Source organism: Penicillium odoratum, assembly GCF_028828045.1.
Source record: "Penicillium odoratum strain IBT 22623 chromosome Unknown utg000005l_segment0_segment0, whole genome shotgun sequence".
In the NCBI taxonomy this organism is placed as follows: domain Eukaryota; kingdom Fungi; phylum Ascomycota; class Eurotiomycetes; order Eurotiales; family Aspergillaceae; genus Penicillium; species Penicillium odoratum.
In genome coordinates, this window is record NW_026643147.1 from 5,578,301 (window position 1) to 5,603,040 (window position 24,740).

General features: G+C 48.7%; 11 protein-coding genes across 11 annotated transcripts; 7 read left to right on the forward strand and 4 right to left on the reverse strand.

The window, feature by feature from the left end:
* Positions 1-604: 604 nt before the first annotated feature.
* N7520_007661 (uncharacterized protein) lies at positions 605-2,116 on the reverse strand (the record flags this gene model as incomplete). Its single annotated transcript, XM_057141595.1, has 3 exons — positions 605-981; positions 1,035-1,644; positions 1,715-2,116. 3 exons carry the CDS (start codon positions 2,114-2,116, stop codon positions 605-607), a joined length of 1,389 nt encoding a protein of 462 aa, XP_056995601.1.
* Positions 2,117-4,022: 1,906 nt separating this feature from the next.
* Positions 4,023-5,158, forward strand: N7520_007662 (putative alkaline lipase; the record flags this gene model as incomplete). The annotated part of the gene is given in 6 exon segments (XM_057141596.1): positions 4,023-4,113; positions 4,171-4,298; positions 4,345-4,444; positions 4,460-4,830; positions 4,889-4,954; positions 5,003-5,158. The coding sequence occupies 6 exon segments, from the start codon at positions 4,023-4,025 to the stop codon at positions 5,156-5,158; spliced, it is 912 nt and encodes a 303-aa protein (XP_056995602.1).
* A 745-nt stretch (positions 5,159-5,903) lies between these two features.
* N7520_007663 (BTB/POZ domain-containing protein) lies at positions 5,904-6,824 on the forward strand (the record flags this gene model as incomplete). Its single annotated transcript, XM_057141597.1, has 3 exons — positions 5,904-6,055; positions 6,110-6,265; positions 6,326-6,824. 3 exons carry the CDS (start codon positions 5,904-5,906, stop codon positions 6,822-6,824), a joined length of 807 nt encoding a protein of 268 aa, XP_056995603.1.
* A 1,242-nt stretch (positions 6,825-8,066) lies between these two features.
* On the forward strand, positions 8,067-9,742 carry N7520_007664 (uncharacterized protein; the record flags this gene model as incomplete). Its single annotated transcript, XM_057141598.1, has 4 exons — positions 8,067-8,338; positions 8,390-8,670; positions 8,735-8,803; positions 8,856-9,742. The coding sequence occupies 4 exons, from the start codon at positions 8,067-8,069 to the stop codon at positions 9,740-9,742; spliced, it is 1,509 nt and encodes a 502-aa protein (XP_056995604.1).
* Positions 9,743-10,513: 771 nt separating this feature from the next.
* N7520_007665 (PARP-type zinc finger-containing protein) lies at positions 10,514-12,042 on the reverse strand (the record flags this gene model as incomplete). Its single annotated transcript, XM_057141599.1, has 4 exons — positions 10,514-11,206; positions 11,393-11,599; positions 11,636-11,775; positions 12,027-12,042. 4 exons carry the CDS (start codon positions 12,040-12,042, stop codon positions 10,514-10,516), a joined length of 1,056 nt encoding a protein of 351 aa, XP_056995605.1.
* Positions 12,043-13,006: 964 nt separating this feature from the next.
* Positions 13,007-13,597, forward strand: N7520_007666 (PRKRIP1 family protein; the record flags this gene model as incomplete). The annotated part of the gene is made up of 1 exon (XM_057141600.1): positions 13,007-13,597. One exon carries the CDS (start codon positions 13,007-13,009, stop codon positions 13,595-13,597), a length of 591 nt encoding a protein of 196 aa, XP_056995606.1.
* A 505-nt stretch (positions 13,598-14,102) lies between these two features.
* N7520_007667 (MFS transporter) lies at positions 14,103-15,638 on the forward strand (the record flags this gene model as incomplete). The annotated part of the gene is made up of 1 exon (XM_057141601.1): positions 14,103-15,638. The coding sequence occupies one exon, from the start codon at positions 14,103-14,105 to the stop codon at positions 15,636-15,638; it is 1,536 nt and encodes a 511-aa protein (XP_056995607.1).
* Positions 15,639-15,970: 332 nt separating this feature from the next.
* On the reverse strand, positions 15,971-17,905 carry N7520_007668 (chaperonin-containing T-complex subunit CCT3; the record flags this gene model as incomplete). The annotated part of the gene is made up of 6 exons (XM_057141602.1): positions 15,971-16,057; positions 16,111-16,748; positions 16,815-17,405; positions 17,460-17,668; positions 17,750-17,816; positions 17,881-17,905. 6 exons carry the CDS (start codon positions 17,903-17,905, stop codon positions 15,971-15,973), a joined length of 1,617 nt encoding a protein of 538 aa, XP_056995608.1.
* A 436-nt stretch (positions 17,906-18,341) lies between these two features.
* N7520_007669 (uncharacterized protein) lies at positions 18,342-19,706 on the reverse strand (the record flags this gene model as incomplete). Its single annotated transcript, XM_057141603.1, has 4 exons — positions 18,342-18,720; positions 18,789-19,421; positions 19,476-19,520; positions 19,582-19,706. 4 exons carry the CDS (start codon positions 19,704-19,706, stop codon positions 18,342-18,344), a joined length of 1,182 nt encoding a protein of 393 aa, XP_056995609.1.
* Positions 19,707-20,183: 477 nt separating this feature from the next.
* On the forward strand, positions 20,184-21,768 carry N7520_007670 (bifunctional AAA family ATPase chaperone/translocase BCS1; the record flags this gene model as incomplete). The annotated part of the gene is made up of 2 exons (XM_057141604.1): positions 20,184-20,354; positions 20,410-21,768. 2 exons carry the CDS (start codon positions 20,184-20,186, stop codon positions 21,766-21,768), a joined length of 1,530 nt encoding a protein of 509 aa, XP_056995610.1.
* Positions 21,769-22,255: 487 nt separating this feature from the next.
* On the forward strand, positions 22,256-24,299 carry N7520_007671 (uncharacterized protein; the record flags this gene model as incomplete). Its single annotated transcript, XM_057141605.1, has 2 exons — positions 22,256-22,989; positions 23,051-24,299. 2 exons carry the CDS (start codon positions 22,256-22,258, stop codon positions 24,297-24,299), a joined length of 1,983 nt encoding a protein of 660 aa, XP_056995611.1.
* Between the last annotated feature and the right edge of the window lie 441 nt (positions 24,300-24,740).

Below are 24,740 nucleotides of genomic sequence, written 5' to 3' on the forward strand. Positions count from 1 at the left end.
GTTTCTAGGTGTATGGTTCAAATATTATGTTCCTAGGTCCTCGAGCTCGCATCAATCAGTCTCTTAATGTTGGGATCCGGAAACGTGACTACTGTCGTAAAATATATCCAGTTGCCACATCAGAATTATTTGCTTGGCAACCTGTGGACGGGTGGTTTCCGTCCAGCTAACGGATGGTCCCAAAAAGAATATTCTGGATAGTTTAGGACTAATCTCGGTTTCGGCTGAATTCAATCTTGGAAGTAAGATCGGGTCCGGGTGCTCATGTACGTGGCACCCAGCCGGGAAGCCGAGATTTCCAGCTGGTGCCCTGGATGTCATCTTATGCTGACCACCAGGGCATACATAAAAAGAATTTTACATCATCTAACTACTCGCCCTAGGTCGGAACTATCTAAATTGAGAAGTGATACGAAAAATTATAAAACGGACCCTCCAAGGTTGTGAGCATTGAACTAGTTAAATTATCTGAATTATCATTGAGTTGCATGTCCATAAATCGTTATCATCCTCTATGCCCGAGTGCTGCAATTTTCGTCTGCGTATTCACCAAATATGTTGACAAGAGATAGACGCTTCCACATATGAAAATGGGGCAATCTACTCAAGTCCCAGGGTAAGGGGCAATATTAGAGGGACCCGGCTCAGTCTTTGCCCGGCCAAAGATAGACAGACGCGACTTAGTTCGAGTAGGGGCCGCGAAGGAAGGAGTGGTCTTATCCCTTGAAATCTGCGACTCTGAAGTTGTAGCTTCCAACGCCGAGGATGCCCGGGCTTGTTCCACTTTCCTCACACCTTCTCGAATTTCCTCGACCGAAGCCCCTTGAGGTGCTGTGGTCGTGAATGTCTCAGTGGGACGTATCTTGCCCTCGGAGGAGTTCTCATTCAGCTTATTGATCTCTTCCTCCGTGACCAATCGTTCATTCTCAAGACGGACCTCACGGCCACGTTTATGGCAGTACCATAGAACAAAGAGGAGAACTGTGATGGTCATTAGCGCCGAGGACCCAAAAATCGAACCACGGTTCACTTACTGAATAAGGCCAGTGACCAGAGCACGTTCATGCCCAACACAGCAGGGAAACGTGCTCTCAAAAATGCCATGATCGATCTCAACATTCCCACGATCGCAGCAGGCTTCGAAACTAGCTCCTTCAGACTGGGTATATTGACACCCATCTTTTCGGCAGCCGCGGCAGCCTTGCCGACATTCTCCATGTTGACTCCACTCTGAGTGGCCCGTTCACTTGCCACTGCGAGCATCTCTGGAGCCAGAGTCTCGGTCCACTTCTCCGGAAGCTTCTCGATCAGCTTCTGAAGGAAGCCAGGGAGCTTGGTATATGTGTCTTGCAATTGGCGATTGCCGTTCGTCAAAAGCATCTCTAGGTCGTGGTAGGCTGTGGGAACACCGTTGATCAGATCCTTGAAGATCAATTTGAATTTCCGAAGAAGTTCCTGTGTGTCGTCGCCGATGGAGAAGACGCGATTGTTATCCGCAGCCAGATTCAATCGCTCCAGGATATCTGTCATGTCTTCTTGGTCCTTCTGAGCCTCGTTTCCATTATCTGTCGTCGGCGTTACTGTCGATGGCGGAACGGGGGTTTGAGGCTGTGAAAAGTCTCCCTTCGAATCTTTATCCTTGTCCTAAATTGAGAAGTGCAAATGTCAGCTTGTTGAGTAGAGACAGGTAAAGCGGCACCGGGACAAGTCCTACTTTCTTGGAGTCTCCGTCCTTTTTCCAGAACATGGTACTCCATCTTCTCTTTTTCTTCTCGGGGGCTGTAGACTCTGGCTTTGCAGATTCTAGCTCTTTGGTCGTAGAACCACCTGAAATCTGGCTGGCTCTTCGCCCTTGCTCTCCCAGCTCCTTCCCGAATTCTTCGACTGGCGAAGAAGGAAGAGGAATATGTTCCGCATCCTCGTTCAAAACAGGCTGTTGGGAACTCCCCGGAAGAGCCTCAGACACTGGTGATGACATTTTTGCCGCAGAACTGGACCCAGTTTCCGACGTTACTTGTCGCAAGAAGGCTTCCTCCTCATCTGTCAAAACAGGGTTCGGTGCTTGCAAGATCTGCGACGAGCGCCGGCGGTTCTTCATCTGGTTGAGATATTCCATCGCTATGACAAGGAAAAGACCCAAGACCACAACCTGGTATTTTTTTTGCAAAACAGTGGCGAGATGCTCCTAATAGTGAGAGTTGAAACAGGTCGGCGCGTAGTGAAGGAGAGGAGGCTTGAGCGCACCCAGTTGATAGGTCACTATGGGCGACTCGAGGTGCAGGTAGATCGGCAATATTGAAGATTCAGTGAAAAGGGCAAAGTTACCGACACAACGCAGCTGGATTAAAATGAAAGTACTGAGTACAAGGAAGTTTTGAACGATCTCAGCTGTAGCTTTTTCTTTCGCAATGATATCATCGGTGGCTGTGGCTGTGGCTGGCATGTGGGATCTCCACACGACCCTCTTGTGCACAGCCACAGTTTAAAGCCACAACCTAAATCCTTGGTACCATGCTGGGGTTGATTTGGTTTCCACTCGAATTGGAATGTGTTCACAATGCATACTAAGAAGGCTCCCGAATTATCTCGACATGTCTGGTCATTCTTTCACCCTAATCAATGCATTTGAGAATCAGGGCCCATTTAATTCATAAATTCATCGCCGATCTCGCCCAGAGATGGCACATCGAGGACATCTGAAGCCCACGCATCATTCAGATCGTTTTCAACCCAAGATAGCCATCTAGACAGGACAATCAGATAGTATCCCGGATACCGAACGGCTTGTCTGCTCTGGAAATTGTATTTGCATCATGGCTCATGTCAAATGTACACCGTATGCAGGTAATGATAGCCATTCGGAGCGTCAGCTGCTGCAGTGTTGTGGGGTTTTCATGTTTATCATTTCAGACCTCACCGACTGTGCTGGACTTCAGGAATTTCTCCTTTTTTGCGAAGTCAGAACAACGAGCCTCGGTTTAGGAAGTCCCGATTCTAAAACTGCCGGCCTCCGAGGCTTTTGACCCTCATTTAATAGGGACCATGCGCAATGGTAAATTTGTGGCCAGGATCTGTTTTACCATAACACATTGAAATCCACTCCTCGGAAACCATATAATAACAATTTAACTCGGGACAGATATTTGGCATAGGTTACCGCGAAGATTCAAGGAAATACGATCAATCAACGAACCAATTCAAACTCAACGCCCGAAGCTCATATGATAAAATGGAATGTACCGGAATTTTGAGATCAAAAGTTCCGAGAACCTGGATGAGACCAGATTCGTGGACGGAGAAATTGCCCTAAAAACATGATTCATGTGCCGAGGGAGATTAGGGACCAGGGACCGACTAAACATGACTGATTTTTGAGGCTGGACCCGTATTTCTACTAGAGATTCCCCACATCCGGACTGTTCGAGAGACAATCTAGTCTCACTGGCTGAAACCAGCCCCGTATTTCAATCCATCGATCTACAGGATTGAGTTTCCAACTAACCTGGACTCCTTTATGCCCAAATTTCAGCCCCTTCCCTAAGTCAATGGAACATACATCGAATAACGAACTGACAATGATTTAGTGACCCTCTTGATCTGTGGTTTTAAAATGCGGAAAGACTCAGCAATTATTCTAATCAACGTGCAATCCTTTATACCCTCAAAGGTCGCAGAACCCCCACCATAAGCCCTACTATACCATCCCCACTTTCGCCGATCCCGAGTACACCCACCAGCACTTAAACGGGGATATGTCCGAAAGGGCATATGCCTCAAAATGACTGAGTCTGAGATGAAAGTTGCCTAGTGTATAACAAACCATGTGGAGAGCTCATATCCCGAAACACTTTGTCAACGTGTCCCGAGATCGAGGCCAGTGTACCAGAATGAGAAAGGCATTTAAAGCGCAGTATTTCCAGCATTTCCCAGAAATGTTAACAGAAAAATCAAAGTTGCCTTTTCATTTAGCCATTGGCTAATATCTCCATTCCGAAACCATTCGCTATACTACTGAGTACACAATGCTTTCTACTAGCATATCATTTATCACCACTGTCGCATTAGTCGCGCAGGTTTCTGCCTTCCCAGTGTTGCAATCGCGAGCCACTGCAGGTTCGTCAATTGAAAGGAAAAGAAAATCCAAGATGGAACATTATTTGACATTGATAGACACTGCTGCTTGGTCCTTCCTGCAGCGTGCCGCTGAACTGTCGTCCGCTGCATTTACTGGATGTACCGGAACAGCCTTCGATATCACCATTACCAAGCAGGTTTATGATCTTACAACCAACGCAAAGGTACCGTAATACCTTTCTTTGAATCAACAATTAGTAACTTTATCAGGGCTTTGTTGGATATTCCGCTTCAAACAAGAAAATCTCAGTTGTCATGAAGGGATGTACCACCGATGAGTATTGTTTGCTTATTGCCGATGTGGTCCAAAGTTGACAAGATATAGAGACTGATATACTCAATGATGTCGACACGACCTTAGTCGTCCCATCCCTCTCCGGTGTCACCTTCCCATCTGGTGCTAGGATCATGAATGGTATTAGCAGCCCTTGGTCTGCTGTCCATGACGAAATCATCGCAGAGGTCAAGTCTTTGGTGGAACAGTACCCAGATTACAGTCTAGAGTCAACCGGACACTCTTTGAGAGGTTCTCTCACTTACCTCTCCTACGTTGCCTTGGCTTCCAACTTTCCCGGCAAGGACATTACCAGCAATGCGATGGCTGCATTCCCGATCGGCAACCAGGCCTGGGTCACCTTTGCTGAGTCTTTCAATGGAACGCTGAACCGTGGCAATAACTATGATGACGGTGTTCCTGTAGGTCTTGCTATTGGACAATCAATCTTTACACATGTGCAAGCTAACCACGCCATAGAACATGTACATCCAAACCCCATATGAATTCGTCCACTTCGGGACCGTGAGTCGAACCAGTCTTAATGTATTTTGCTTACACACAATTGATACTGATATTAAGTCTTTTACCTAGGAGTACTACAGCTATGGAACTCAAGCTACCTGTGTCAAGTGCTCGGGAGAGCGTGACACATCTTGCTCTGCTGGAAACGGACAGTACAGTGTGACTCCCGGTCACTTTTCCAGCTTTGGAATAGCACTTGGCTATGCTGGATGTTCTGCGCTGTAAATCGAGACACTGGAAATCATTCCGAGGTCATGAACCTTGAAAGTCCTTGCAGGCGAGGATCAATTGAGACAAGTTGTTCGATATATATTGATTCCTTCATCAATGTTGACTATTCAACATAGCTTGCATTGTGCATGCGTCAAATTATTTCTTGCTATAAGTTCCATGGCTATCGGAAAATACAGAATTGCAATTTCTACCAGTTGAAACACCAACCGTTATCCCGGGAGTTTGTGTAGGTAACAGCTGAGTCTAGGCGGCAGAAGTAACGTGCATTTGGCAACGCCGATCGTTCAACCCAGCAGCCAATACGAAGCGACCAGTAGGCGCCACCGAATTAACATCAGTTATAATCATCACCAGGCGGACGTGATTATGCCAATCAGAGGTGACCAATCCTGCGCCTGCTGATGGCGGCACCTGCAGTTGATATCACCTGACCAGGTATCTTAAATAGCGCTCGTCCCCCTCACCCCGACTTACCTTTCTCACCTGCCAGAGTCGACAAATTGCGCACCTTGAGTCTCACAGGACTCTTGAATGCAAAGCCATCATCTGAAAATTGTTTCTTTCCGTCTCTTGACGAAACGGGGGAACTGCTTCGGAGGATAGCTTTCCAGACTCTCTCACATGCTCGTGTGATCCGCAGCGTCAAGTGTTTTGTTTTGTTATTTGTCCAACTCGTATCGCTCCTTCTGATATTTTAGGGTTTTTCGAAAGTGTTAATCGAATATCCTGCTTCGCCATGTTCAGGCGCTCCTTTACGTCGAATAGCTTCACTTCTAAAAGCCGGGCGGGGAAGACCGTCAAGGCGAGTAAGAGAAAGTACGACGAGCAGGCCAAAGAGAAGATGCAGGAGAATGTGGAGAATGTGGATAAACCGTCACCGGGAAGGTGGTAATATTATGATGATGATTTGGGAATCTTGAAAGCTAATCAAATCATGGTTAGTGCGCTGACTAGTCCCATCGTGACGATGATCGTGGGCCAGGACCAGCGTCTGTTCGCAGCCCACGCGGATGTCTTGTCTATCTCCCCGTATTTTCGTACCGCACTGAAGGAGAAGTCTCTGGATGACGGTGCAAAGCAACTGGCTCTACCCGAGGAGTGAGTTGTCTTTTGTTCATCGCCGAGGGAATGAAAATTATATACTTATACTCTGAACAGGGAGCCCGAGATCCTTTCGTGCATTCTCGAGTTCCTCTATAAGGGTGACTATTATCCACGCTTATTGCGTGGGAAACGTCGAGACTCTTGGTATCTCGAGAACGCCCAGGACCCCTATCAAACCGGTGGCTGCGGGTCGAGTGAAGCGACGTTCTTCCACTCCGGTGTGAAGGACATCGTACTCCGGGACACGGTGGTATATTGCGCGGCCGAGAAATACGGCCTCGAAGAGCTGAAGAGCGTTGCTTTTCGCAAGCAAGGTCTCCAAAGCGGGATCCCTGCTGATGTGATCTTGCGATCTGCTCGATATGCGTACGACCACACCCCGGACACTGAATCTCGACTACGCGCTCATTACTTGGCTCTCATCATTCGAAGTCGCAAGACTTTTAAACGCAGTGGAACTATGCAGATGGAAATGAAGAATGGTGGCAAGCTGTTTTTTGATCTGTTTGTGGCGATGTGCAACCACATGGACGATCTTGTGGAAATCCGGTAGGATGACTCCAAGCCTTTTGCGTTAAGGTCTTTTCTGCTAGAGTGCCGCGGCTTTGTGGCATGATGACTTACAGTATCTTTTAGCAGTATCAAGCGGACCCCAAAGTTGTTCTAGTAGAACAATTGATCGTCTCACTGCTGTTTTTGCTTCAGATCGATCGACTTGACAATTGAATTTGAATTGGGAGGCATGCTTATTTTGACCAGAATGGCCTAGCTTTTTGACTGCGTTACACCTCACAGATTGAACCAGTCTTTTGCTTTTTGCTTTGAGAGCAAATTAACTTCGATTCTCACGAGGCTGGCCGCCATTGACCGGTTTGAAGAAACCGCCCTACTCACTTTTAATCGGATTGGCGTATAGTGGCTTGCGTTAATCGTCATTCTCTCTTCTTGATGTACGCTATGTTTCATTACGTTACCCGCGCTATTATCTGTATCGTTTGCATCTCCACACTTTTATGAATTTTCGTCTCTGCTTCTTGAAATTATGATTTTAGCCGTGTGATCTATTTGAGCCTTGCAATCGTTGATGATTCAGAAATAAGAAATGAGAAATCCGGCCGCCTCGAATGATCTTTCCAGTATCTTTGGATAATGTATAAGAACTAGCAGATCCAGATCCTGCCTGGCTTCATGATATTACCCTCATAGTTGCAACATCAGTCGTTGTTCGACCGCCTGTTCATTCAATACTTCGTTTCCGCTCTGACTCAATTTCACAGCCTAGCTTTATTGCCTCTGTCTGACTTGCGCCACAGAGCATTCCAGGTGATAGTCATGATCAAAATTCATCAGCCTGCATCAACCTTCTGATAAGTATAAAAGCTCTTTTCTACCGAGTCCTTGATCTTCTTCTACCATAACCTCACTTCCATGTCTTCGGAAAGCTTGTAAGCATATTTGCCTATTTCCTCTCCCACTTCAGCTGGCCTTTTTTCCTGACCTCTTCCCGTACCACCACATTCTAGATCCTGTCAAGCGCATACCTCTCTCCAAACTTCCCTTCTCTTCCCCTTCACTACGATTCAGTCCTCCCCCTCCCACTAACCTCAGTTGCTTCGAGTCATTACTTCACTCTCACCTTGATCACACCATACTGACCGTCAAAGCAGTACCCCAATCAGGTACCTAACCATCTTTCTACCCAATTCGCCAAAGGTCTCTCTCCGCATCACCTACCTTTGACAATCAACAAAAAAGCTTCTTACCGGTATTTAGCCGATTTCTCACCCCCGCAGCAATGGGTTCAGACTCAATCTCGCCCACCGCCGGTCTGGTGAAGACCAATTCGACCAATGAGCTTCTCCCCGGACAGGTCTATATAATTCGGTTCAAGAATCCCTGCCGCAGCTATCGAACTGACATCTGGCTGGGCGTTATCCTCACCGAGGAATTCGGGCCGGGCAAGAACCTCCACGGACGAGCGAAGGGCGCCAAAAACCCCGATGGCACATGGGATAATCCCCTCAGCGAGCATGTGTATCCAATTTACATGCCCGGAAGAAACAGCTAGTAAGTCAGCACTTTACCATCAACAAAAAATTCTCGTTAACGAGATACTAGCCGCTGGTCGCATGTTAAGGATATTTCCAAGCTGCAGAGCCATGTTCCACCTGTGTTCGGCTACAGTAGTATTCGCGAAGAAGCGGCGATCTTCCGGAAGTTGCAGAAAATTGCGCTTATGAGCTTGAGCAGTTATTTCTGGGAGGAAATGGCGGAGAAGAAGTCTGTTGTCAAAGGGAAGCGGAGCAGAGATGTGTCTTTGATCTTGCTGGATGGGTATGAGAATATCTTGTTGGATATTAGGGATCTCCAGGAAGATTCTGTGACGGGTCGGCGTCCTGGTATGTAGTCATGGTACCTAACCGGGAAGCATACCGTTATGGTACTAATACTGAATTATGGCAGATTACCGGTCTGGCTCTGTAGCGAGGGACGCCCACTTTTCCATGCCACAGCCGTCGAGGGTACAGGCAGGTGATGGGACTGGAAAGGGGAAGGGCAGAGCTGATGGAACTACGTTCCTCAGCTTCCCGGACGAAAGCCTCGTCTTTCAGCTACACGGCATCAGTATCATCTGACGCAAGAAAATTCGACCGCCTGGACTCTGCGATGAGCGGCCAACAAACCCCAATTTTCTCCCAAAAACGGAAGGGAACCCAGCCAAAGATAGAAGATGCCGGTGGAACAGTCAGAACAAGCGCCGATATTCTGCAGCTAAGCATCCAGGCTGGTATCAAGGCTTGGATCCTGGGATTGCCCGGAGCAGAAGAAGTTAAGGCTCTGTTCAGCCATATGATTGATTTCCCATCTCGGCCTGGGTTCGTTCAATTGAGATCATTTTATCTAACGCAGGACTTCGTGCCTCGTCTTGTCCAGGTTAACATCCCGTCGGACCTCAGCAATACCTCAGGGAGTGAAGGGGTAGAGGAATTCATCGATTACCAAGTGGGTGACATCAAGGGTATCGGCCGACACAGGCAACTACAAGACATTAGGTGCGCCGATGATCTCTGCGCCGTGATAGTCTCTCTAGGAAACCTATACACTTATGCCCGTCGCTTGAACATCGAACCAATGATCCGGATGATCACTTTCAAGCTGCAGGTAGCCTGGAACTCGTACCCGGGCTTTTACCAACTTGAGTACCTTCTTGATGTTACCTCGATGGTATACAGGGATGGCCGCTTGACAGAATCAGAGGATGAGTTGGAAGAATGGATCCCCAAATTTATTGCTGATACGCAAGACTTGATGCTGCTTGCTTGCTCGGTCAAGTACCAGGCTGTCATGCGCGAGCTCCCAGAGTTGTACACTGCCGTCTCTGATCTACGGGTGAAGCTTATGTCCGAATTCCCCGGAAAATACACGGACCAGCGTTGCTTGCTTGAGAGCCGTGGAATCGATCAGATTTGAGGCGTGGTCGAGGCCTAGGCGGAGAAGTTCCATGATGGAAGTAATGTTCGTTTCTATTCATATTCGCGGTCGCCCTCGGCGTCGGGAGTTATCTCCGGACTGAACTTGCTATTACCGAGTTTAACTTTATGCATACCTGGCTTTCGTGATGTGCCCTTCCAGAATGAAGAGACCGAAGGATTGGTTGACTAGGAAGCAAAATATTTCGTGGCAACATTTCTTTCCTTACTGCGGTTCCTTATTCATATCATGAAAAAATGGGTGATGTCATGGAAAAATGGTTTTTTACTGGATCGAGGATACAGCAACATAATGTTTTAAAATCTAGTATCAATTTCAAATCCATGTTGATGTCGCTAAAGCTTGTCCATTGTGTCTTGCAACGGGTGGATTTGACTGCTGTTCTATGAGGAAATCGACGGATCACCTTGGTAGCACATCGGAAAAAACCATACTGTCAGTTTTGGCAGTAATACCATGATATTCAGTTTAATAGTAAGCACATGATTATGATATTCCTTGCAAATGTTACCGAGTATTTTCCCTCATGGTATGCACTCTCGGTAGGAATGATAAAACGCAAAGCAGCAATCAGCGAACCTTGAAGGTACATCGTGAGATATGCACAAGGCAAACTAAATACAAGCCGTATGCGCTAAAGAACCAAAAATAATAGTAAGAGTAAAGAACCATCAGAGACCGAAAGCCACCAACAATGAAGACATAAGAGCTTCGGCATAGTAATACACGAAGCTAGGTCGATGCCGACGCTTAGTTACTATCATCGGTAGCTTCCGCCACCTTTCTGCGTGCATTTCGCTTCGGGCGAGATGGCACGTCTTCTTTCGGGTCGACCCGGGGCTTTGAGGATTTACCACGGCGCTTGGGGCCCTGATCAGTCGCTTCTTCCACCTGCTCTTCCTTCTCGATAGCCTTGCGCTTAACACCCTTGGTTGATTTGATCAAGTTCTCTTCAGATGCAGTGGACTTGGCAGGGCGGCTAATCTTCTTAGACTTAGGAACAGCGCTGGCTTCGGTACTATCACCGGTGGTCGTGGGAGTGACTTTTTTGGTGGCCGGCTTTGCACTCTTTTTGGTAGACTTCTGTTGGTCATTAGACTCTTCCTTGATGGTCTTCTTTGGGCTCTTCTTGGTGGGCTTTTTCTCGACATTGTCTGCATCGGCTTCAGTGGCGGCAGGGGTTTTCTTCTTGCTGGCGCGAGACTTCTTGGGCTTGGCTTCCTCAGCATCAACCTGAGAGCTGGCGGGAGTGTCCTCCTCGACATCCTCAACCTTAGCTTCAGTGGTGACAGGAGCCTTTTTCCTGCTGGCACGAGAATTTTTCGGCTTGGTCTCCTCGGCATCATTCTTGGGGTCGGTAGGTGTATCCTCAGACTTAGAAGGGCCTTCAGTAGCCTTGGAGGGGCTTCCAGCGTCCTTGTCCTCGGAGCATGTTAGTTGCTGCTAGGTACTGAAAAAGGGGGTCTGTACATTTTTCTTGTGCCCGGCACGACTTCCTGGAACTCGGAAGGTGCGACAACCAGGTCGGTTCATCTCAAGATCCTAGTGTAACCAGTCAGTGGAAATTCGTGAATATCAAAGTGTCGCTAGAAAACCTAGCTGACTGATTATCCGAGACTCAGAACTTACTCCCCTCCAATCTGCATCATCAATGTGGCCATTCTCAAGGGCGCGGCGGATTTTCTCCTGAAACTCCTCTGGAAGCTCGTCGTAGCCATCCAACAGAGTGTAGTCAGATTTGCCGTCGGAACAGCTGTCCTCCCACCCCGTCCGGATGTTTTCGAGAACACGAGGAGTGGTGCAGCCCCTGAGAATAATTAGGTTTCCACCGTATGACTGACAGGTATTTTTGAATGTGGTTCAAATTTGTACTTGCCAGTGGCGCCAGAAGTAGCTCTGCATTCTGTCGGTGTCGACCCAGGAGCCTACACGGAGACTCCCCTTGGGAATCTTTTCCTTGGCATCTTTACACTCCTTGTTCGTACAACCAGCACGACCACTTGGAGCGAGCTCTGTGTGGACAGTCAGCATAGTGAACAGCAAAAACTATTATACATTGCGCGTGGGTAGGATATTAGTATCTGGGCTTCAGCATAATATTATCCGTGTTGCGATCAACTGAATAATCGCACACCGCAATCTAACACGCGTAATTCGCGTGTCGCTGGACTGGAGATACCAGGTGCTTCCAGTTTTCACATAACGTAGAATAAAAAACGACCTGAAGAAGGTGAAAGGGGAATTGCTGATAGGCAGGACTTACCAAAACGATAAGGCATTATTCGGTTGACGCGCTGCTCAAGTTCACGGTGGCTTTTTCTTGATTTAGAAACCGGTTGAACACAAAAGAAAATCGCAGTCGTCAACAGTTCAAAACAGATACAAACGGTAGAATCTGGGAGAGACTGGGGTTGATGAGAAATCTCTGGAAGGGAAAAGGGTGGAGAGTGTAGTGACGTGACTCCAATTCCTGCAAATTAAAGTAACAGACTCGTCAGCCACAACCACCTGGACAAGATGTCAAGGGTATTACTCTATCCAAACATCCTGTATTTCTATATTTACTTTGCAATTCTAATATTATGAGTCAAATTATTATGCGACTGCCCAGAGGTCTTGCCTTTTGGATTAAGTCGCGAGTAATAAGGGATCATTTGCCGTTCAAAACTGGGAAAGAGTTGTAATACATACTATCCCTAAGGCTATATAATTTGTAAACTTGCAGGCAGCAACTTCTTTCTTTGTCAAAGAAATGATAAGTCTTTGGGACATTTGAAGATTCTTTAAGCCTTCAAAAGAGCTGTATCTCGACCGCCGTATACCTGTACTTGTACGTACAGCTCAGGAAGAATGAATAGAAAATTTTACCGAGCAACAAGAAAAGAACATTGAAAATGAGTATTTATCTGGATAACTTCTTATTTCAATCAAAAGCCAATGGATCTGGGAAACTAGAATCATCTACAAGTGAACACCAGAAGCCGAAAGCGGTTAGCGTGTCGCAGTTCAGATTTGGCGCGAACTTCGCCAGTGCCTTACACTTCTCTCACCACTTCCTTTCGTTCCACCATTGTCAGCTAGGGATTCAGATCTCAGCAAATAAAGCCTTTACCTCTCTAAAGGCTATTACGGTATCAATCCTATCAGCATCATCCATTGCTATCCAGCAAGAAAGGAAAAATAAAAGCATTGAAGCCAACCGCGAACCAAACATCTCAAAAGAAGCAACTACACCTAGCCATAATGTCTGAGCCTGGCCCCGAGTCACTCCCAACTAGCGCCGATCCACGCAGCAAACGGCCCACCAAGCGTCGCGCCATTACACCACACTCGGAACAAGCAACGGAAATCAAGACACTCTTCAAAGACCCATCAAAGGAGATTCGGCTTCCGGGAACAGACAAGCGCGTCGGCTCCTTACTCTCCGCACCACCAGAGATCGTCGCCAATGTCCAGGGTTCCTCGGCCGGAGCAGGCTCGGGCGAGTTCCACGTCTACAAAGCAAGTCGGCGGCGAGAGAATGAGCGCGTGCGCCAGATGGAGGCGGAGGTGACAAAGGAGAAAGAGGACGAGCAGTGGAAGAGGGAACGAGAAGAGGCGAGGAAAAAGGATGAGCAGAAGACAGACAAGAATCGGCGGAGGAGAGAGAAGAAGAAGGCTATGAGGGGGAAGCCGAAGAATCCTGCTAGTGCCATGCATATTGATGGTCCTTCGCCTGGTATGGCGAAGGGAGGGACGGCTCCTGGTGAGCCAGTAGCTACTGGTGCCCGGACTGCGGATTCGGAGGCACAGTATGTCGAGGAGGTTCCTGGTGTGATTATTCACGACGAATGAGGCCGTCAGTGCTGATTTGGCTCTGTTGTACAAATATTGATACCCATTTTAAAGTTTGAAAGCCTAGAATTATAAACTGATATATCAGCAATCAAGACATTCGACATTTAATCTGTTGTTGAAGTATACATGTGGACCCGTTAAACAATGAGACACTATGGCCAGGAAGGTTTAATCCCGCAACTATCAACGCGGGAAGAAATGCTTAACAGCTCTCGGTACACAGTACACAGTACAAATCTCGTCGCTGACCTGAAAAAATGCATTCAAATTTGTCATTACCTTTCGTTATCTGGGACTCTGTCCAGATGCATTAGCGTATACTGATCTAGTTAGACGGGTGGGGCTTACATAACTGCGATAACCGATTTCATCCCGTATTCGATAAAGAATGCTCCTTAAAAGACATTGTTCCTGTGAAAGACATTCTTAGTCTCGAGTATAGACTGTTCCAGTCTAATCTCCTGCCCAGGTATACTTCGACTGGTCAGATTCAAGTCCAGAGATGGTCACAACCACAGGGAGCAGTTCGAGCCGAGAGACGGTTATCGGAGTTGCCGAGCAAAATGATCGTCAAGATGAGACTACGGCTCTTCTTGGATCTCTGTCCAAGCATGTTAATTTGCACACCTCGACTACATATGGCACATCACAGTCAGACGGCTATGTCGCTGCCGATGAGGAAGACAAGCCTTTACCCAAAACTCAAGTCCTGTTGCTCTGCTATGCCCGTGCGATAGAGCCACTGGCGTTTTTCTCAATCTTCCCATATGTTAGCCAGATGGTTCAAGATAATGGCCATGTCTCGGACTCGGATATCGGTTTCTACTCTGGGCTCATCGAGTCACTATTTTCTCTAACGCAAGCGATTGTCATGATTTTCTGGGGTCGACTAGCCGATCGCATTGGACGCAAGCCTGTGCTCGTTTTCTCTTTACTCGGTGTCACTGTGGCAACTGGTCTTTTTGGACTGGCACAATCTATTCCGCAGATGATCATGTTCAGGTGCATCGCCGGTGTCTTTGCCGGAACTATTGTCACCATTCGGACCATGATAGCAGAGCACAGCACACCCAAGACCCAGGCTCGAGCATTCAGCTGGTTCGCCTTTAGTGGGAATCTGGGTATCTTCCTCGGCCCTTTGCTAGGTGGCGCCCTTGCCAACCCTACAGTTCAATTCCCGGGCATCTTTGGAGGCATCCATTTCTTCGAGAAGTATCCGTACGTTCTCTCAAGCTGGGTAGTGGCAGCGGTGGGAGCTACCGCTGCCATAACTAGTGCCCTTTTTGTCGAGGAAACACTGAAGAAGGATCCGGCTCATGGCCACGATGGCGAGGCAGCCTCCGACGCCCCAGCTCAAAGCGGCGAGCTCACAACATGGGAACTCATGAAAGCACCAGGTGTAGGCATGGTCCTCTACATATACGGTCATATCATGGTCCTCGCCTACGCTTACACGGCTATCGTCCCCGTCTTCTGGTTCACTCCCATTTCCCTCGGCGGATACGGCTTCACGCCCATGCAAATCTCCCTCCTGATGGGCGTAAACGGTGCCGCTCAGGCTACATGGCTCCTCCTAGTCTTCCCCCCATTGCAGAAGAGAATTGGCTCGAACGGCGTGATCCGGATTTGCGCTGCTTTCTATCCGATCTTCTTTTTGAGCATGGCCATTGGAAATGTCCTCTTACGGAACGGAAGTGAGGCAGCTGTCAAGGCTTTCTGGGTTTTTACACCTTTGATGTTAGTTTTGGGATGCGGAGTCAGTATGTCCTTCACCGCGATTCAGCTAGCCATCAATGATGTCGCGCCCTCACCGAGGGTTCTGGGTACGCTGAATGCTTTGGCATTGACTGGTGTCAGTGGTCTACGGGCTTTCTGTCCCGCTCTCTTCACTACTCTCTTTGCGTTGGGAGCGAGGACACAACTTGCTGGGGGATATGCTATCTGGATCTTCCTGGCTCTGTTCTCCTCGGGTTTGTCACTCGGAGCGAAATTCTTGCCGGAGCCCAAACCAGTCCATAAGCGCCAAAGTACAGAATAAACAGTTGTTCAAGACAGGCCAGGCTATGGTTACAACACGATCAAAACGGGACTCAGTGGTCTTGTTTACATTCCTACTCTTTTTCTGTTTACTACAATATTGTTTTACAATATGCCTAGATTGAAAATTCGATAGGAAAGGCAGATGATGCCCATCCAATAAAGTAGCCAGGTAGTGTACAGGAGTCTGCTATACAAGGATACCCATATGACAGTTCATTCTGGTCTAGGATGTTCATACAGAATAGAAAAACTTGAGGGCAGTCATGTAGCATTATGTACGGACATCAAGTGCATGAGAATCTTTTTTTTTTGGTCTTGCTCATCTATTACTTACTCGCCACCACCGCCACCGCCGCTAACTTGTTGAGCCGACTTACCACTGCAGATATCGTCGACACGGAGGAGCAGACACGCGGACTGCATAGAAGTTAGTAAACCATGAATGCGCAGGGGAACAGTTTGTAGCTTACCTCGACCGCGGTCTTAATACTCTGAAGCTTGACAGCTTCCGGCTCCCACACACCGTAATCGTTCATATCCACCAGGTTGCCGGAATCGCCGTCCAGACCCCACGTGTTGTGACCCTCGACGTGCTTAGCGCGTAGGCGGGTGAGGACACGGATGGGGCTAGCACCAGCATTCTGGGCCAGTGTGCGGGGGATAACTTCCATGGCATCAGCAACGGCCTTGTACGGCCACTGCTGGACACCCTCGATGGAACGGGCAAGCTGGCTCAGCTTCACGGAAACAGCCATCTCGACGGCACCACCACCAGGGCACAGGCGGGGATTGAAGATGACGTTGCGGGCAACTCCCATGGCGTCGTGGAGGTTACGCTCGATCTCATTCAGAATATCCTTGGACGGGCCACGCAGCAAGATGGTGCAAGCCTTGGGGGAGTCGCACTTGCGAATGAATGTGAAGTACTCGTCACCAATCTTCTCAATCTCGAACAGTCCGCAACGGGTACCGATATCCGACTCCTGGATGTCGTCGACTCGGTTAACAATGGTAGCACCGGTGGCACGGGCAATGCGGTTGTTGTCTGTTTTCCGCACCCGGCGGAGAGCGGTGATGTTGGCCTTCATCAGGAAGTGCTGTGCAAGATCTATAGAAAAGGAATCAAATGGTCAGATACAGGCCTTTACCACCAAACAAAAACACAATCTCTTACCGGAAACACCCTTCTCAGTGATGACAACGTCGGGCTTGGCTGCCAAGATGGCGTCACACATGTGCTTAACCTGCTCCTCCTCAATCTGCAGGATGCGGTTCCAGTCGTCCTCCTTGGAGACTTCAATGTTTGTCTGGGACTCTCCCTTCTTGTACTCCAGAGGGCAGTCGAGCAAAAGAATGCGGGGGTTTTCGATTCTTCTCCGCATCTTGGGGTGGGTAATATCCTTGTTAACCATAACACCGTCGATGACCTCGGAGTCCTCGATTTGACCACCGGGGACCTTCTCAATACGAGCGTAGCGCTTGATATCAACCTCCTGCTTTCCACCACCAACATCGAAGGAAACTGTGCGCACAGCGTTCAATGCCAGGCCGCACATCAGGTCGGACCACCGTGAAACGAACTTGGTACCGATGGAGGCCTGAATAAGCTTGTACATGGCTTTGTCGTCGTGGATGTCGACGGGTTTGGAAACCTCTCCGACAATTGTAAGGGCATCGGCGAGGGCACGCTTGAAGGCGGAGATGATGACGACGGGGTGAATGTTGCGTTCGAGTTGGGGGAGGGCCTGAGCGAGCATCTCACCAGCTATGAAATTGTCAGAAAATCTTCAAGCAACCAAAGTAGGGCCTGAAACTGTACCCAAGATAATGACAGTTGTGGTTCCATCGCCGACCTCCTCATCCTGGGTACGGCTGAGCTCGATCATGCTCTTGGCCGCCGGGTGCGAAACCTCGATCTCACGGAGAATAGCGTGACCATCGTTGGTCAGAACGATACCACCCATTGGGTCAAGCAGCATCTTCAACATGGCCTTGGGGCCGAGACATGAGCGAATGATATCGGCAACACTGGCGGGGGGTAAACTGTATTAGCCTCGAACGAAATGCGTAGCGGTAGGACCGAGAGAGCGAGGATAAGGATAAGCGTACGTCTTAGCAGCGGTAATGTTGGAAAGCTGTGCCCGGCGACCAACCTGTCGGTCGCCAGCATTGGTGTCTACTCAGGGGAGATCCATTAGTAAATGCCGCCAGAACAGTCTCGGGGAATGAGGGGCACGCACTCATCACCACCACCGGAGCTTGCATATTGGCGGTAAGTTAATATGTCGAATGGAAAGAAGGAATGAAGTCAAGCCAGATGCAAAACAAAACTCCCGATGAACAGAGAGAAGGCTAACTCGGAACCGCGTTGATGTCGCCCGCATCCTAAATTTCCAAAGTGGGAGCTCCGTGGCACTAAGCCTAAATCGGTAGGGACAAACCAGGCAAACAAGAACTACATCGAAATTATTGAAAAATCATCGAATCTTAACAAGTTCTCTATCCATATCTCTTGATCAATTGTGTTCATATGGTACAAAGTGGGTGATTTTAAATTTAGTCTATCGAAAGATACATGCAAATATTGTACAGTGTTCGCCCCCAACCCAACGTGAGGCGCTACTCCTCCAAAGCCATTTCTAACCTTTCTGTTGCCTTTCAATACAAGGCGTCCAAAAGAGCTGGACTTAACAGATCCCGTTCAATACTCTCGGCTTTCACCAATGTCAACCACATCAAAAACACCCTTCTCGGGAAGACCAAACTGCTTCAATGCAGTCTTCAGCTTCTCGGGAGGCTCAAGAACATCCTCCTCGGTCAGAACCCAAGTTCCCCAGTGAATACCCAATGCGTTCTTGCACTTGGTATCCTGGAAGATTGAGACCGCATCATGTGGATCAGCGTGTGCAGGACTCCACACATGACGAGGAGCATATGCACCAATCGGAATCAATCCAAGATCAAATGGACCCCGGAACTCACCAACTTGCTTGAATGCAGGGCAGACAGGGAAATCGTACTTCGGGTCATGATCATCCTCACCTTCAGGAAGCTCGGGAACTGGTCGGTATCCAGTGTCTCTGATCAAAAAAAAGGGCTGTATTAGTACTCTGTATTCTGCAATTACACTGCTAGAAGTGTGACATACCCTGCGAAGTATACTTTCTTGCCCTCGGATTCTAAAGCCCAAGAACACCACAGAGTCTTGTACCTGTCAAAAGGACCACGGGCGCTGACGTGTTGACAAGGCACGGAACTGAGCCGGGCGGTGATTTCCGAGGCCTTCGGATGGCCTTCACCCACTGCGTCTACCTTGGTTTCCATGGTTTTTGGAGATAAGGTAATGTCACACTCCTCCCACCAGTCCAGCTCGGTGACCTTCTCAATGCCACAGCTTTGGAACCACGACTTATTACCAAGTGGGACAAAAAAGTGGCAGTGGGGATGCTTCTTTGCGATTGCTGTGACTGTGTGGTATGATAAATGGTCGTAGTGATTGTGTGAAATAATAACGGCATCGATCAATGGGATATTGGTGGGCTTGCAGGGTGCATCCGTGTAGCGTTTAGGCCCTAGCAGGTTGTACGGTCCGCATCGCTCCTCGAGGACTGGGTCAAAAAGGACTCGAAGGCCACTGGGGAATTCGATATAGTAGGCAGCATGGCCCAACCATGTTGCGCGTAATTTTGGGGTATCGCGGCTAGGAAGGAATTCGGGGTTTCGAACAGGGACTGTAGGACCACTTGTATCGGGGACATTGGCTTTACCGGACAATCGGCGCCTGCAAAGAGATCGCGTGAGTTTTTGATCATGTTACCCATGGTGAGTGGCTTACATCATGACCTCTCCTACACTTTTGAGACTCACATCCCGCCATGAGCTGTCAAAAAATAGCCTCGGTCAGCGCATACATGTGGAATGAAAAAAAAAACATTACTGACTCCCATGGATTCCTGAAGCCAGATGCAGCATGATGGCTCTTTTTTGATGCATCCTCTGGGGCTGGTCTAGCCGGAGCAGTAGCGACAGTAAGCGCGTATAAAATCTGTGTCGTGGTTGAACCCATACTGCGAACAGACATATATGGCTTGATGGTGGGCCGAAAAAAACGAGAGTAGGGACGCATGGGGGGCAAAGGTCCTTTTTAAATACCACCCCCTGGGATCCAATTGATCGCGCTGCGCGCAGGCTTTCGGCGTTGTGATTGAAGAATGCCGGCGGAAGAAACTGCCATTGGACCTACGGAGTAAACCGACTCCGTTTCTCCAGTTGAGATAAACCCGATTATCTCCGTGTCGAGCAATCAACTCCCCGATCTCGTCAACAACCTAGGTTGGAAGCTGACGGGCTGATCTCTATTCATCTCAAGAGATTACAGGAATAAGATGGAGAAGAGATAAAGCAACAAACAATTGACGATGGCCGATCATTCGGGTGGCTTGTGTTGTACAACCGATTACAGCTCGGGCCGTTAAAACTCCGATATCTTGACTTTCTTATCAATCCAGATCTTTTGGTTCATTCACCACACCTTGATTTGGGCATGGAGTCAGGCATATCCCATGCTGCGCCAGGTGTCGTGGCTGCGTCAGCACCATCTGCAGGGGACTTAATTCTTCAACAAAGAACCCAGACGCTTCAGAATGCTCAGTCGGCTCAAAATGGGGACGGTAGTCTCTGGTCACAACTAACATCCAATCCCTTATTCACAGCTGTATGTGATCTCCTACCAGGCCACCTCTTCAGTATCCGTTGACAATTTCATATAGGGCTTTGGCCTTGCAGGTTTAGGAGCGGGACTCACATTTGCGCAACGGGGCCTTCGTCAAGGTGCCGCCTTGCTACGTCGCCGCATGTTGGTTGACGTCGAGATCAGCATCAAAGATGATTCATACCCGTGGTTTCTCCACTGGATGACCCTTTACCAGCAATCACAACTAGGTGCGACTCGTGCAGCTGCCAACTCCGGCTATATCGATCGTCTTCTCCAGAAAATGACACCCGGGATGCGCCATCTCTCCATCCAGACCCAAAAGGTGGAACACGCCAATGGCGCCTTGAATACACACTTCTCCTTGGTGCCGGGACCCGGAAAACATGTCCTCCGCTATAAGAACGCTTTTATCTTCGTCAACCGCATACGGGAATCCAAGTCCCGTGATCTCCAGACCGGAAAGCCATGGGAGACGATCACTCTTACTACTCTCTACTCCCATCGCCATATCTTCGAAGACCTCTTTACCGAAGCCCATGCCTACGCTGCCAAATCACATGAAGGGAAAACAACGATATACAATAGTTGGGGTACGGAATGGCGGCCATTTGGCAACCCGCGGCGGAAGCGTCCACTGGATTCGGTGATTTTGGCGGAGGGCGTCAAGGAACGTATTGTGGAAGATGTTCAGGACTTCATTTCAAGTTCATCTTGGTATTACGACCGGGGCATTCCGTATCGACGCGGATATTTGTTGTACGGCCCACCTGGAACAGGCAAGAGTTCTTTTATTCAGGCGCTGGCAGCTGAGCTTGATTACGATATTGCAATTTTGAATCTCAGCGAGCGTGGGTTGACCGATGATCGATTGAATCATCTTCTTACTATTGTTCCGAAGCGAACCTTGGTTCTGCTGGAAGATGTGGATGCAGCTTTCTCCAATCGCCGTACGCAGTCCGATGACGATGGTTATCGTGGGGCAAATGTGACTTTTTCCGGCCTACTGAACGCGCTTGACGGAGTGGCTAGCGCCGAGGAACGCATTGTCTTCCTCACCACCAATCATGTCGAGAGGCTCGATGAGGCCTTGGTCCGACCGGGGCGCGTGGATATGACTGTTCGTCTTGGCGAAGTATCGCGCTATCAAGTTGGCCGACTCTGGGACCGATTCTACGAAGATATTGACACCGATGGGTCCCATCGGAAACTGTTTCTTGATCGACTCCAAGAGCTAGGCCTGATCGAGGATGAAAATGGTCACAAGGCTGATCGCTCTAGGAGCACGAGCGCAGCAGCCCTTCAAGGGCTGTTCCTGTATAATAAGGGTAATATGGAGGGTGCGATCGCCATGGCCGAGGGACTTACCCATTCGGTACACGATGAGGCTATGGAGCATGGCCAGGGTCCCGAGTAATTGTATCATATGATGTAAATATTTCAAAATGTATAGATATCCCTGTTTAACCTGCAATTTTTGCAGATTTGTCTAATCCTCACGCCTTCTGTTGTGCCGCCTCGGCCGGTTGCATGCGCCGAGTCTTCAGGTCGTTGAACTTTGCGGTGAGATTTCTGCAGAGTTCGATCACCAATCGCCATCCAGGACTCAAGCTATTTGGGGATTTAGTCACTTGGACCACCAATCATGTGAACTAAGCGAAGCGCTCCTGCAGTCACTATCCCCCGTCGCACGATCTGCGCCAATCACAGCCGTCACAGGCTAAGCGCCCGGCCCAAAAATAGGGTTGTCACGTACTATGACCCAGCATGAAGCAACGGACGCCCATCGAAGCAAATGTGTATATGTCAATCGAAACATCCCCCTGTTCTTTTTCAAAGTCCTTCCCCACTCTACTTCGCCGTGAACGTGGATCTATATACATCATATTTCAGATACGATAGCCATGAGTCAATTTCAATTATTTCCACCGCCATCGCCAGAGGTGAAGCCCAAGAACCCATTCCGAAAGGGTGTGCAAAGACCAGTCCCAAAAGCAGAGACTGGACCTTCAATACCTCTCAATGAACTCAAAGTTTCTCCCAACACAACTGAGTCAGTGCTGTTTCAAATCATCGAAGATACACAGGCTCTTCCTCCCCCTCCTCCACCAGCGCACCTTGCCCGCTCAAAGTCTCCGGCAAAGTCGGTGTCATCTCATGGTTCCCAATCTGCACGTAGCCGAAGTCGTTCAGACAACCAGTCGAGCCACACAGCTTTGCCTTCTCAGAGTAGCTTGAGCAATAGCAGCGGCAGCTTTCGGACGACTACATCAGCTACTTCACCCGAGTCATTTCAGTCATCTGCTTCTCCGATACCAATGCGGTCAATGTTTCCCCAATTTGATCCCAATAAACCTCTCGATAAACAAAGCTATCATCCTCAAATGCCTAGCAGCGCCCCAGATTCGAAGGGAAAGGCATCTCGCCGACCCAAGCTTACACTGTCCCCGACATCTGAGATTGACCAGGTTCTCGGGCCAAAGACTGTACCTGCAAGTGTGCTGAACTTTCCCATTGGTGTTTTAGACTCTGAAGAAGCCCGATTCTCTACGCCGCAAGAGTTGGAGATGCTATGGGAAGCTGCAAATGGCCAACGACCGCAGAACCTTCATGGAGCGTTTAACTTGCGCTTGACAAAGTGAGTTTGGCATTTATTTCTTCATAGGTTAGAATTAACTCATATTGATTCCATCCATCAGGATCGGGCCGGCAACCTTTACATTCGGCAATTCGGAACAACCATTCTATATGCTGCAAACATACTCGAATAACGAATTGGCTATCTCTCGGAGCGCGCCATCAAACCCCGCGAACGATGTGCCTATAATGACATTGAATCTTGAGAGCCGTAGTCGTCGCGAGCACCCCCATGACGGACTTGTCGCGCTTCTCTTTTCACGGCTGGCCGCTATGCTTGCAATCGAGCAAGCAGATGAAATCAGTAAACAGCACCAGCTCTCCGGCTCGGAATCTAGAGAGGTGGAGAACAAGGCCCTCCAGCGGGCCGCAGCTCAAGAGTCTTGCCGGCTATCTTGGAATCGCAACCTGAGACTCTATGAGCTTCGGCATCCCTCTTTGTCCAAACGGCACCCTCCAGCACTCGTAGGGGCGGCAGGTATTCCACTCTCTCCTGTTCAGTCCCAGTCCTCTGGAATACTTTATATCACTGTCTCTACCTCATCCAGTGATAGCAGCCCCCAGCAACCACCGACAATCATTGTTACTGGCCCAGTGTCGACATCGTCTATAGAGTCTGCACAAGAAGCTGCCAATCGACGCACCTCAGTCCTCCCCGTAACAGACTCCGACGAACCACTCGCAACCTTGGACTTCGCTACTCGGACCCTGTCCATCTCCCCAGCTGCCGTTATCGCCACTATCCCCTCACTCTATGCCATCGACTCCCTAATTGCTGCAATCCTGGCGGTGGCTGTCTCAGACGAAGCTACCAACCCAATTCTTGCAAACATGGAACTTGGATCTCCCAAATCAATAGTCTCGAGCATCACACCAAGATCACGGCAGGGAATGCCGTTCCGTGGAAAACTGATCACAACTCTCGCAGAACGAGAGGACTATGCCGATAGTCTCGAGCTGGCATCCCAGATTGAAGCCGCGAAGGCCAAGCAGGCTGGACCGGAATGGAAAGACTTCTTGAAATTTTGGGATCGGTCCAAGTCTGCGCCACAAGACGAGCAGAACTCTAAATCTAAGAAGCGGCAGAAGAACCAGAAGATCGTGGTCGAAGAATTTGATCTGGAGAAGTATGGTCGGTATGGGCATACTTCGTCGCGCGAAGGAGAGAAGTTGCCTGGTCTCGTAAGGGGCATATTGAAGATTCTATTCTTTGGCTTGGACTTGATCGTCAAGGCATTAACGCTGTTTGTTAAAATTTTGGCATGGGTTTTGGTCAATTCGACGCGCTGTTTGACAAGTGAGAAGTTCTAAGCTGGACTTGGAGCGACTTTACGTTGTCTCCCCTTTCTTGTTCTGTCTGGTTTAGATTGAAGCGATGGAGTATATTATGTTTCTTGTTATACCCAATGAACGATCTTTGGCTTGAGTAGGATCCAGAAATTGGCTCTTCTTTATATCGGCATCTATACCTCAACTAATCTGTGAAATGTCGGTTAGAAAAATCAGCGGTTGGAGGCTATCTCTATGTGGGGCTGTAGGGGGATTTATCGTGATATCCCCATAGATTGGTTGTCAAATAGATGGCCATCCAAATTACACCTTCATCAACGCAAGTGACGTTCAATGCTTTGAAATTAGCAATTCTCTTGGGGATCCAACTTCAATCATACTTGGGTATATATCAATTCAATGGAGTCCATATGAGCAAGGTATAAAAGAAGCAGGTCAATCCGCTGGCCATAACACTTGACC